Source organism: Sinocyclocheilus anshuiensis, unplaced genomic scaffold (assembly GCF_001515605.1).
Source record: "Sinocyclocheilus anshuiensis isolate Anshui unplaced genomic scaffold, SAMN03320099.WGS_v1.1 scaffold869, whole genome shotgun sequence".
In the NCBI taxonomy this organism is placed as follows: domain Eukaryota; kingdom Metazoa; phylum Chordata; class Actinopteri; order Cypriniformes; family Cyprinidae; genus Sinocyclocheilus; species Sinocyclocheilus anshuiensis.
Window position 1 is genome coordinate 1379944 of NW_015558630.1, and position 13950 is coordinate 1393893.

Sequence of the window (13950 nt, forward strand, 5' to 3'; positions counted from 1 at the left end):
ATGACTATTAATGGCAGATTCTGGTAATATATATGACAAGAGACCAATCAGTTTCTTTAGTAAGGTGCAGATCATTAATCTGTAAAAAAATAAAAAATAAATAAAAATAGCAGTCTAATGCATACAGTAGCTAACCAGGAGTTATATTAAATTAAGATTAATTATGTATTATTAGTTATTTAAAGTAAATTATTTTAATTAATTTAAAAACATGGCAATATAATATGTTAAAAAGCTCTTAGTATTAAAATCGTGCATCGCTGAACTGTTCTTATTAATTAAATTCACAAAAGCAGGTCATTTCTTAATCTCCCAAAATATATTATTATTCAAGGAACATTAGCATTATTATATAGTTGTTCATTTGCGAACATTAAACAATATACAGTTAAGTTTGTATAGTCCATAAATCAAGGAAAAAGAAAAGGAGGGGAAAAAAAATAAAATGAACTATAAAATGAATAAAGAAAAGTAGTTATTAAATAATGAAAAATAATTATTGTAGTGCAACACTGCCATCTATTGGCATTACATGGTTACACTCACTACATACATTTCTTTTCTCAAATCAATTCACTAATAATGCCAGTAGGTGTCACTATAACACCACATTTAATTCATTTGAAATCAACAGTCGGTCTAGCACTCTTTGGCTCACTGTTTTTAATATAAAAAAAAAGCCTTAACTCTGTCTCTCTCTATATATATATTTATGATTACACATATACACATTTGTTATAATAACCATAATTATATAGTGACTACTTTAGATCAACAGTCGGTCTAGCACTCTTTGGCTCACTGTTTTTAACATAAAAAAAAAAAAGCCTTAACTCTGTCTCTCTCTATATATATATTTATGATTACACATATACACATTTGTTATAATAACCATAATTATATAGTGACTACTTTAGACACATGCTGAGAAATCTACTAAAATGACATTCATCTCTCCATTGCTGCTTTGTTTAACAGGGAGACCTGCTCTGTAAATGATGTGTTTCTGGAGGCAGAGAGCTAAATTACTTTTCAGAGGGATGCCAACTTCGTAAAGGAAGTTGGCAGAGATAGGCTGGCACTACCTACGTGATTGAATGCTCAGCATATCAATGACCTTGTTCAAAACAGAGCTGGAATTCAGCACACAAAGACACCATTATTCCAATGAGAACAATGTCATCTACCCACATTTGGATAACACAACTTATTTAGCTCCTGTTTGGATTTTAAGAGGAATACATCAACTACAAGCAAACTACAAAACCTTTTTTTTTTTTTAAAGACAAAACCCTGATTAAATACATTTTATCCTCAAGCTAAAAATGCTGCTTAAATATAGCCTAACTCTTGAAAAGAAAAAGCACTTTACATTAGTATTTTACATTACATTTCCATATGATTAGAAAATGTATTTAAAAAAACAACAACTCTTCTACACACTGCTGATACCATGCAGGCTGCTTTAAAACACACATTTATACTTTGTTGTGTTATTCCAGTAATAGTCAGTGTCACACTGCTAAAAAATATTTGGGGGATTGTAAGAATAAGATCTTTAAGAATAACATGAGGCCCCAGCCAAGATCGAACTCGCGACCCCTGGTTTACAAGACCAGTGCTCTAACCACTGAGCTATGGAGTCAAAGCGCTGTCTATTGTCTAGCTAATGGCTAATAAACTACGAAAATACTACGAAAAACAGTAAAAAGTGTTATTATACTAACTAGTACGATAAAATGTAATATTGCTCCGAGATATTTCATTTTCATGTATTTCTATATATCTAATTTAATGGCGTATTTAGCTGCAAATGTTTACCAAAGTAAACGAACCAACAACAAAACCACAAAACCTACACAAAATATCTAACTAACAACTTTAGAGAAAAGGTTATTGTTTAGAGAAAATATAAAGAAGAAGAAGAAGAAGAACAAAACAACTAGAATGACCAGTTTTTGTGTGTGCCCTATTCACAACACGGAACTAACATTAGCTAGTTTTAAAGTGATTGTACAAGATTGTAATACCATGGTATTTTGACAGATCACATATATATATACACAATATATGAATACCATAAACAAAACCACAAAACCTACAAAAAATATCTAACTAACAACTTTAGAGAAAAGGTTATTGTTTAGAGAAAATATAAAGAAGAAGAAGAAGAACAACAAAACAACTAGAATGACCAGTTTTTGTGTGTGCCCTATTCACAACACGGAACTAACATTAGCTAGTTTTAAAGTGATTGTACAAGATTGTAATACCATGGTATTTTGACAGATCACATATATATATACACAATATATGAATACCATATTCATATACTATGGTATTTATTGTACTTCAAAATATACAAAGCACCCTATCCAAGACATATTAAAAGGGATTCACTCAAAAATGAAAATTGTCATCATTTAGGCTACTCAGCCTCAAGTTGTTCCAAACCTGTAACTTACGAGTTTCTTTCTTCTGTTTGAACACAAAAGATGATATTTTGAAGAATGTGGATAACCAAACAGTTGACGGAAGTCATTGACTTACATAGTATTTACATAGTTACATAGTATCAGTGGCTACCACCAATCATTTTCATTTTTGGGTGCTACATGCTGTTTTTCTCATTACGTTTTGTGTTGGTTTTAAATAATCACAAAAACGTTATCATTCTGAATTTATTTGTGAATGAATGATGGTAAATTAACTGTTACAAAAGTTATGCAATGACGTCATATATTGGATAACATAACTTCACTGATTCAGACAAATTAAAACATCCACATAGGTCTATGAATTTGAGCATCAAACCATGAACATGAACATGCCACATTTTATTATAGTCCATATGTCTTCTGTATTGTACAGATGAGGTAGACCTATGTGCTACAACTAATAACAAAAAGGTTGTTTCAGACCTTTTCAGATTACTTTTCAGAAACTGAATTTCCACATATCACTCCTGCATCTTCGTAGTGAGCGCAGTTGTGTGTACCAATCCCAGCGTGCTGACAGTCCAAGAGAGTTTCCTCTGTCCCCTCACACTGCACATCATCCAGAATAATCTTCAGGCTCGTCCCCTCTCCAAACTCAGCATGCTTGGCAGCCTTGAGTGCATGGAGGAACCCGAGCTGTCGGCAAACCACTATGGCATTCTTGGTATTCCAGAGATCATCACAAATGGTCCCCCATTCCCCATCGACATATACTTCCACCCTTCCCCGATCCCTCCGACCTTCTTCATCCCCGACCAACCTCACTGCTCCGTTCTTGTGCTTGCCCTTCCTGCGTCTAGCCTTCCTCTGCCTAGATGTCCTGAGGGGCTTGGGTGTAGTTGGGGTGAATGGTGTGGGGGTGATCTGCTCGTCCTGCTCTCTTAAGCTGTCCAGCAGCTCTTGAAGCCAGTCTTTTGAGCCAGTGTCAGGAGGTTCCTCTGGATTTGAGTGTCTGGGATGCTTTGTTGGTACATGGACTCCTATTAGTGCTGTGAAAAGAGGGATTTACTCAAAAATCAATGACACAATCAGGTTGTTATAGAGAGCCGCAGGAATGAGTCTTAAAACTCGGAAAAGAGTTGGTATTTTTGAACTTCGGGTTCCATCATCCCATGGTAACGCTAACTTCCGGCTTGGCCTACAAAAATACATCATCCCTGTGGCAATCTATTACATATTTGGCTAAAAATGAAATATTATAAACACCGTTTTGGATGTACAGATTTACTAGATCTCTTAAAAAAGCAGCCAACTTACTTTCCTTTGGCTTGAATTGTATAAGATTGCTCCTAACACGAACTGAAAATGGCTCATAATGACATTTTCCTGGGGGTGCACGTCTGTAATAAAGCAGGGACAGCATTTTAATAATTTCTTTAAATGAATATTCTGGGTTCAGTTGACATAATTTGTGGCCTAATAATGTTGATTACCACAGAATTGATTTCAGCTTGTCTCTTGTTTTTTTTAACAGAAGTAAAAATCCAGTTTATGGTGAGACTCTTACAATGGAAGTAAATGGGGGCCAGTTTTTAAAGGATTAATAAAAAAAATGTGAAGCTTAGAATTGTATAAAAATCACTTATATTCTGTTAAAACTTGTGCATTATTTGAGCTGTAAAATAGTTCTTGCCATTTTACGGCTGTTTTAGGGTTTTAGGTGTTACGTTGTCACAATGTAGTTGTAAAAATGGAGGTAGCTTTACACAGAAAAAGGTTAGTAAGTACATTTTTAGACTTAAATCATGTTACTATGCATATTGTTTACATCTTGTGGCTATATTAAAACAGGGAGTATTTTAACATTACGGATTGGTCCCTTTCGTTTCCTTTGTAAGTGTTTCACTGTAACCCAGATTTTTTTTATAAGAAAGGGAGGAACAAGTCAAAATATTGTCAGTGAGAGATAGATAACAGCAGCACATATTGCTGCCAACACAGCCTTTTCATCTTTTGAGAGTAAAGTCTGTTAAGAGGCAACACAAGCTGATCTTTGCACACCATGAGACTACCTCATGAATGATAAAAAATGAATACCTTGAGGGATCAACAATCTTGTACACAACACCTGTAGGAGATGTCGCACTCGGTATTTCAGTAGACATGAAATAGAGTTCACCTGGTCACAAATAAAAACAAAAAACAACCAAGTTAGGTTACATTACCTATTTATCAAATTATTATAAAGCTCTAAAAATTATTTTGTACACTAGGAGGAGATAATAACTCTTTTATGCAGTATATAAAGTGTGAAAAAGGAACATATAGCATTTCTGGGTACACACCTGCTTCATCCTCTGCAAACGAAATGATGTACGGATAGTAATTGTTGATGAGCCCTGGAAATGAACAAGTCAGACCCACTCCCATGCAAATCTCACTGTATTCCCAACTACGTGTGTTTCTGTTTTCCTTTAAACTCATCAGGCGTCTGTGGAAATTCATACATTTAAAAGAATGTTTGTCATTTTTAAAAAGTATTAAGTAATTTTGAAAAGAACTTAGACCTCAGGTATTATCACAAAAATAACACTAATCAATAAGAATTTAATAAGGTCAATAAGAATGTTTTATGTTTTTGAATGAAGTATTTTATGCTCACCAAGGCTGCACTTATTAAAACTATAATATTGTAAAATATTATTACAATATAAAATAACTGTTTTCTATTTTATGTATATTTATTCCTGTGATGGCAATGTTGAATTTTCAGCATTATTACTCCAGTCTTCAGTGTCATATGATCCTTTCACAAATCATTCTAATATGCGGATTTGGTGCTCAAGAAACATTTCTTATTTATATCAATGTTGAAAACAGCTGCCCTGCTAAAACCGTGAATTTTATTTATTTTGATTTTTTTTTTGTATTATTTCTGATGTATAGAAAGAGTTCAAATTAACAGCATTTATTTGAAATATAAATCTTTTGAAACATAAATGTCTTCACTGTCACTTTCAATCAATTTCAATCATTTTTTCTTGCTGAATAAAAGCATTAATATTAAAAAAAGACTTTTAAATAGTATGTGTGTGCATATATGTCATTACGTACCCACTCATGAAGTCTCCAAATATGTACATGCCATTTAAATTGGGATTTTCACAGCCTCTGTAAACATATCCACCTGTGACAGATTTACCCATTTTGTGTGGATATGCGTAAATTGGAAGAACATCATCTAGAAGTAAAAAAGTACATAACATAATAGTACGTAAAAGACTTCATGGGTTGAAAAAGATACTTACTTATCCATCCATCCAATCACAATTAATTACATTTATTCCAAACATTAAGAATTTGAAGGACTGACTTTGGGAGTAACTGTATTCCCACCTAAAGAGCTGTTGGCACAGAGTTTTTTGTCGTAACAAGAGAAGCCCTCTTTTGCTCTCCAGCCATAATTCTGGCCCTTCTCCACAATGTCTACTTCTTCATACTTATTCTGGCCCACGTCCCCACAAAAGATTCGTCCTTTTCCTTCCTTGGTTATCGGATCTCCTCTGTCTACCGAGCACCTCCACATGTTCCTCACCCCATAGGCAAACACCTCCGGACGAGCATTGGGTTCATGCAGAAACGGATTGTCTGGTGGGATTCTATACAGTGGCCCCCTTTCATTGTCATCTACATCAATGCGCAGAACCTTTCCCAAAAGGGCAGATCTAGCAGTAACATCAAGATAAGAGAAGAACAATTATTATAGGCAATCTGTCCTTCTTGCACCAAACTGAATTTAGCTTCTTGTACAATATCAGAGTTGAGTTCCAGACTAATCATCTTAACTTGTTCTGTGCATTTCCGAATTTCCCAAATGGATCTCCTGCCATTCCACCATCCCCAGTAAAGATGTATAAGTATCCATCATCGGCGAAGAGAAGCTGTCCACCATTGTGATTAGAAGCAGGTTCATCAATCTCCAAAATGATTCTGAGGGGACATGAAGACACAGGGAGTATTGGACGCTCTGAACTCAATATGAAAGCATAGTGTCAAAGAAAAACCGCTCACCTTTCCGAACCGTGGTCAACCACGTTCATATCCGTAGAAGAGATACGGAACTCACTGATACGGATTCTCTCATCAATGCCCACCTCAACAGAGTAGTAAACATACAGCTTCCCATTGTATTTAAAGTCAGGGTGAAAGGTGAGTCCCAAAAAGCCTCTTTCATCACCTTCCCATGGAGATGTCAGCACAGCCTTTGTGATGTTTAGAAATGGCTTTTCAAGCTTTGATCGATCTGGAAGATATACCCAGACTAGGCCAACTTGTTCAGCAATGAAAAACCTGTGCGTGCCATCATTGGCATGAATCATGGCAAGAGGATTTCTAAGTCCATTGGCAACCTCCTCCAAACACAGCTGCAAGCAGCCGTCAGAGTCTGCTGCGGTGCGGCCCAGATTTTTAGTCAACCGTTCATTGCTCAGCAGATGAGGATAGCAGTAATCCGGGTCATCCAGCTCGAGGTACTGACAAAGTCTGCGCTGGTCATGCTCAAGTTCTGGAAGACGTGGATCGTCAGACAACAAGGTAAGAAAGGATCTGCACTTGGAATGGAATTGAGAGCAGTAGTCCGGGCAGAGTCCAGGTATGGTCCGTACGGGTGTGCTGGGGACTTCGGCATCAAAAAGGTGAGCAGTGTATGGAGAGCATTCCTGAAGAAAAGAAACAGGAAAAGTGGGGGATGTAACTGAATTGCGATGGCCTCAAGCAATGGATTTGACAAGTCATGTCTGCTTTCCCACATTCAACAGTCTGAGAAACCACAACCACTTTAACCACTTAAGTCCCCATGTGACCCCTGTTTGCTAGCAATTGCTATGGTGTTATGTATACTGTATATGTGTGTGTGTGTGTGTGTATATATATATATATATATATATATATATATATGGGGTGCACATAAGTTTTGCAGTTTGTTTCATGAGAGCACCAGGAGATTTAGTTTGGTGCTCACACTGCACATAGTGTGACTCATTAAATATAACTATAAAAAATTAATAATTAATAATAGTGATAATAGTATTACTGCACTTTATTTATTTTGTATTTTGAAATAAAATAATAAACAAAATCATAAATAGAGTGTGATAATACTGTTATATTTTTTAAATAAAAAGTGAATATTACATCAAAATACAATTATTTTATAATACACTTCAAAATACAATGATAATATTACATTTGTTCATTTTTATCAATTTTTTTACTTTTTTTTTATATGAATTTTCATTATTTTCAAACCTAAAATCAGCATGCTTTTATTTTGGCGGGTTGCCGTCAAGTCAACATATGCGCTGCTACTTACCGCTGCTGAGTGAAGCGCGTCAGTGAACGAAATGTAAGGTTTGCGTTTTGCTGTGAAACCGGAAGCACATAACTTTGATTTACGCATTCAGTTTGAATAGAAATCTTATACAGTATTACAGTTAGTCGATATATAACGGTGATAGCAACTGTCAACCATGTCGGTACGCAAATGAGCACAGTCTGGACCTATTTACGAAGCGCATTTTTTTGACGCGCATGCGCACCTGCGCACCACTTATGCGCACACCTGTATATATACAATGTTTTTAATAAGAAATTAATACTTTTATTGATCACGGATACATTAGTCAAAGACTGTTTTGGTTTCTACAAAACCATGTATTTTGGTTTCTACAAAAAAAAATTTTTTTTATGTTTTTCTGTTTTAAATATGCTCTTTGTGCGTTCATTTACATGACTGGTCATGTATATGGATTTTTTAACCATTGCTGGTTCAGTTTTGTTCATATTGGCCAAAATAGATTCCTCGTGATTACTAGTGACATTCATTTGGCCCCTCACCAAACAACAGTATTTCAACTCAATGGCAACGCTGGCAGGCAGACTGTTGGGAACCATCGTTTACAATTTATGGCTGCAAATTGCGGTAGGCTACGTGTTGAGAGGCGAACATATAATGGTTCGAGTACATTTACAAGCAGAAGAAAAAATGTGTTTCAAAAAAGTTTCAGATTTGTTTTGTCGACCAAACTTACCTGACAGAGCAGATCTTGAACATACGCCGCACAGTTCGAATATCCATAATAATCGAAGTTATCCATTATCCGATAGTATTTTGCCATCAGCTCTTGGTCTCTGGCATAGTCACAGCAGCCTACGTATTTATACATCTGACAGAACTGAAGTTCTTGTTGAGGCTGAAAGGGAGGTTTAAAATCCAAACACTGCGGATGCAGGAACGCAGGTGCGACCCAGAACGCCAACAAATAAAACAAAATAAACGGCGATTGCCATATATGGCCGAAAATATCGCAAAAGTACCACATTGCGCTCAAATCCTGGCGCCGAACTTCAGATACATGGAAGTAAAAGATATGCAATGGCGTGGATAGCCTACTCTGCGTGTGTCCTCGCTGACTTATGTAGTCGTGCACTTTGCTCTGATTTTAATTATCAACCATTTCCAAACAAATTCACGTCTTATTTACTGTGTAGCGACTAAACACGAATCGCAGATCGTTTGGACCTGCATCATACTAAACCACCTTCTCCATGTTTGAGTTACGAGACGTGTCTGACATCCTGAGCAGATGTGAGACAGACACGTCCAAACCGCAATTCTCCAATTGTAACTCATGTCTAACAGCAAACGTGTGTTATGTTGGAGTTCGCCATAGGAACGATCAAATTGGCTCATTTCCACAGCTTTAATGTGTAGTTTAACCCTTTAAAGCCCCCCTTTAGCCCAATACCTACTTAACATTAAATATGATCTTAACATGTTTCAAATTGCTGGAGTGAAATTGAACAAATCAACTTTCTGAAAAGTGCATGTCTGCAGAAAATATTAACTATATTTGTGTATTGAGTTTTCATGTCAGGTCAGACTAACACACTGACATAATTTGAAGAGAAAATAGTGGATTAAATTAAGAGTTGTTACATAAACCAAACAGAAAGTAAAGTCCCCTCAACAGAAAATGAGGCTTAGAGCACTAGCTTTGAATGTGTGGAAACAAAACGGTCATCTTTGTTCCATCTGTTCTTTCTGTTATGTAATCATAGTTTACCAGTAATATTTCAAACACTTGGATACTCTCAGTTTGTACTCATGTTCTGTTGAAATAAGCTTTACTTCCTTACTGTTTGGTGTGTCCTGTTGTATGTGTAAAAATAAAATAGTAATTCCAAAATAAAACGTGTTTTTCTACCTGCAGTTTTTTTTGTCTGACCTAATTAAAACCCAGTATAGTGAAATAGTTATATTTTTGAACTTTTCAGAAAGGTCATTATTATCCAGGATAGTAACATTTTTGTTATGTTTTGAGTCAGTGTGACCCCAAGTATGAAAATATGTAAAGCAAATAAGACAACTGGTTGTGCGTATAGTGTATGCACAAACCAGATATGAATGTTAATTGTATTTAATCATTTTTATATATATATCTGAATGAGCATGCAGACATGAAGCTTCAATCTTGTTTGCAATCAGTATTGTTTAAGGAGTTTGGGGTCTCTGAATGACTTTTTAACCCCTGTATTGGAAACATTTTAGAAACAAAAGTAGCTGCATACTGGTTAATGGCTGTTATTGTGCAGTTTGTCTGTTTCTAGTTTATTTTCCGGATGAAATAATAGAATCAGGTTATGTAAGCTAGAATTCCCACGGATACTATTGATATTATGTGTTGTTGTCCGCAGTTTATTTTTTCATTTTGAATGTTTTCTGCAAGCTCTTTGCGGTCTCTGGTTCAGTTCCAGCCATTATGTTTGTTTTTGTATGAATCTCTCATCAGTTCTTCTGCTATTTCAGCTGATTAATTAATGGCTATGTCAGTTGATACCATGTAACAATTACTGATGTGAGCGTCGAGTAATTTTAGACACTAGGTGGCGATGTGTTCACACCACGACCCTAGAAGACTCCAAATTCAGTACCCACGCAGATTAAGTGGGATCTGCTTTTAAAAGGCTTAAGTGATTTCTGATCATTTTATAATTACATTTTCGTATACATTCATTTACATTACAGGAAGTATTAACATATGAATAGACAATTGTCTGATGTTGCTCTAGTCTTTAATATCCACTTGAATGTTCCATGCTTCATTGTTTAAAAATAGGTAAAAAAATGTAACAGAAAGTTATTATTAACGAAATTAAGCCCCATTTGAATTCTCACAGAAAGCTTGGTGGCTATTTCTGGAGCTACATTCACATAAAAAATTATGAACTGCTTTTGGGACCAGAATTGTACTTATTTCCTATTGGCTTTACATGCCTACCACTCCTTTGCTTGTTTTCAACCCTATCATGTGTCATTCACGCATCTCAAGTGGTGCAAGCAAGTACTTAGTAGTTAGTAGTGCTATAAATACCACCACATTATTGGTTTTATACTTAATGTGTCAATGACGTTGCCAGTGAATAGTTGTACAGTTATTTTATGCTTATTAAACTATTTGTAATCTTATCTGGATGAGGTAATGTGTTTCAATTGGGGATCATGGTACTGAGAAGCCCCTGGGCAAATGTCTTTTGAGACCCCTTATTCCATGTTGCCCCTAGCAGCAGAGCCCTTATCTTACTTTAATCTACATGGGCATTGTAGCATTAAAAACTGTGAATGAAAATGTGTTTTGGTAGGCTTACATTAGACATCTAAAATAGTAGCCAGGGTCCTAGGCCATAGGCCCCTATGGACAGTTTGTGTTGTCTGAGAGGCCAAGGGGCCCTAATGAAATTAAATTCTGTATCTTATATCTTAATGTTAATTTACATTACATGTAATTTATTGTTGAGGTCGTGCCTGAAACTGGGTCGGGATGGATCAATCACAGTAATTTTATATTACTGGATAGCGCATTTCTAAAATAATTATAATGATGATAATAATAATAATAATAATAATAATAATGAGTGCAGATTTCCATTTTATTCAGAAATCCTTCAACATTCTTTTAATACTTTAACTTTTATGTGCATAACCAGCTTACAATATTGTGTAATCTGAATCTCCAAATTTCTTTAACGGCTACTCATATTCACACGTGCAAGTGGAAAAAACGTTCTTTCTTTCTTTCTTTCTTTCTTATTTATGTTTGTTTTCAGAAACACTCAGCAAGTTCCTCAATCAATGTCAAATACTATTTTAGTGCATTTTATCCCAATGTTGTGTTTCCTTTTTATTCAGGATATATTTCTCAGTGCAGTTTTTAAAGTATTTTATATATACATATACACATTTTCCCGTATACATGTCTAGCAGGACAAAAACGTGATATTTGAACGCAGCTAAAAATGTGAATTGGGCTTTTTGAGTCGTCAAGCGCCTCCTATAGGAAGAGCTAGTAACTTTAGCAGGCAATGCGGCGAAAGCGTCGCGTACTGAAGCGCAAGTACAGGCGCTTTTTCTCACCATTCATCAGCCTCAGCGGTTGGATGCGCGGCCGGAGAGTCACATCAAAGAGGAGATTCCAGCTGAAATAAACATGAAATAACGACAGAAGAGGAATTTATATCAAACGCGGCATAGTGTTTCCTGATCTGGGTCAGTTACGGTTTTTTCGTTGCGGAGTTCTGCTTTTATACCTCGAATAACTGGATTAATTTTAATTATGAGTTTAATATTGCTTGCTACGTTTTCGCGAAGGAGTGATTAGACAATAGTGACCAGATCTCTCGCGTCAGACCACTTTAAACGACAGGAATATGGCAAAAAATATTGTAGACGTCCCAATGGATGATTTAAGTAAGATATCGGATGAAGAACTGCTTAAATGTAGCAAAGAGGAGCTGCTTAGGAGACTCCGAAAAGTGGATAGTGAAAAGATCAACTTGATGGTGGAACACGGGAACATGATGAAGGACGTCAATCGGAGATTACAAGTGCATCTCCACGAAATACGGAGCTTGAAGGAGGTCAACCAGAAACTGCAAGAAGACAACCAGGAGCTTAGAGAACTGTGCTGTTTCTTGGATGATGATCGGCAGAAAGGGAAGAAGCTGTCCAGGGAATGGCAGAGATTTGGCAGGTACACTGCCAGTGTTGTGTGGAAGGAGGTTGGTATATTCCAACAAAAACTGAAAGACCTAGAAACCAACCAAGAGAGTATGATGAGAGAGAATGTGGAGCTAAAGGAGATCATCTTCATGTTGGATGATGAGAGGAATGGAGCCGGATCCAGGAGCTCCATAGACAGCCAATCCAGTCTGACCAATCTGAACGGAGGTTCTGCTACTGTGAGGGATGTTGGAGATGGGAGCAGTACCTCCAGCACGGGCAGTGCTGGAAGCCCTGATCACCACCACAGCCATATTCACAAACCTTCAGAGGGAAAGATCATGTCTATCAGGAGGTCTATGGATGATCTATCAACCAACCATATTCTCAGAAGCATACCAAATGGGCTCAACGGTGAGTTTGGACTCTTGGATTAATGGTTTTGTGGAAAGCATCCCATATTTCTCCAAAATGATGGTGTTGTAGCAGATCTAGTGCATGAAGAAAGTGCAGAATTTTATTCAGTCAAGAAAATGGTGTAGGAATATGGGTTGTGAATTAATAGAGTATTGGTATCACAAACCTGAAATGGTCTCAAACATGTAGAAGTGTTTTCTGCAAAGTAATAGGAAAATGAAATAAACATGAACAAAAAGTACTCTGTAAATCAAGAATTTGAAATAGTTTTAGTAATTCATAGTATTTGACTAATTTAAAGTGTAAAAAGTTAGGAAAAACTACTTTTCTTAACGTATCTTCGTTTCAGTGATAACTTTTGATAGATGACCAACAAAACATCCCTTTTAACTTGGAAAGTTTTATGCAGTTGTGTGCATTGGCATCCAAATATAGAAAAGGATGCTCACCATTTTATGCCAGTGAGTAACATGCAGTGATTGAGACTTCCAATGGGTTTCCAGGGAAACAGATTATACAGGCAAGTGTGGCTTCAGGTTTATTTTGAATATGTGTCAGTATTAACACATGGTCAACAACTTAAATTGAACAGACTGGAGCTACAGATGCTATTGCGCTAATTCCTTCATTCCAAGAAGTCAGGTCTAATGAGGATTTAATACACTCTTGGCCTTGTGACGTTGGTGCACACTGTCAGTTCTGTCAATAAAACATCAGATACAGGCATTTAATTCTAACAAATGGCTGAGAAACTCATTTGTAGTTGAAAATTATGTACACTAATGATTAAAAATAGCAGTCATTAGATCTCCAGTCTTCTGTGTCCTTCAGAAGTCATTCTAATATGCTTATTTGGCAAGAAACATTTCTCATTTCTTATTATTCAATGTTGAAAACAGCACTGCTTAGTATTTTGTGGAAACTGTGATAATTTTTGTTTTCAGGATTGTTTGATAAATAGAAAGTTCAAAAGAACAACATTTATTTGAAATGTAAATCAATGTCTTTCAGCGTCTTTGCTTATTAAGTCCCCCCCCC

At 36.1% G+C, this 13950-nt stretch overlaps 2 protein-coding genes and 1 non-coding gene across 3 annotated transcripts in view; 1 reads left to right on the plus strand and 2 right to left on the minus strand.

Annotated features, from left to right (window-relative positions):
- Nucleotides 1-1572: 1572 nt before the first annotated feature.
- Nucleotides 1573-1645, minus strand: trnat-ugu (transfer RNA threonine (anticodon UGU)). The gene has a single exon. It is a non-coding gene; the product is annotated as a tRNA-Thr (tRNA).
- Nucleotides 1646-2568: 923 nt separating this feature from the next.
- On the minus strand, nt 2569-9096 carry LOC107680789 (HHIP-like protein 1). Its single transcript, XM_016476835.1, has 9 exons — nt 8528-9096; nt 6510-7156; nt 6285-6428; nt 5835-6163; nt 5553-5679; nt 4784-4929; nt 4536-4617; nt 3756-3838; nt 2569-3487 (listed from the first exon to the last, which is right to left on the minus strand). Exons 1-9 carry the CDS (start codon nt 8816-8818, stop codon nt 2931-2933), a joined length of 2406 nt encoding a protein of 801 aa, XP_016332321.1. The 5' UTR covers nt 8819-9096; the 3' UTR covers nt 2569-2930.
- Nucleotides 9097-11784: 2688 nt separating this feature from the next.
- Nucleotides 11785-13950, plus strand: part of LOC107680783 (coiled-coil domain-containing protein 85C-A-like) — a 44084-nt gene continuing 41918 nt past the window's right edge. Inside the window, exon 1 of the mRNA XM_016476830.1 lies at nt 11785-12909. Within this exon, the coding sequence (XP_016332316.1) occupies nt 12204-12909 (706 nt within the window). The 5' untranslated portion in view covers nt 11785-12203. The remainder of the gene's footprint in view (nt 12910-13950) is intronic.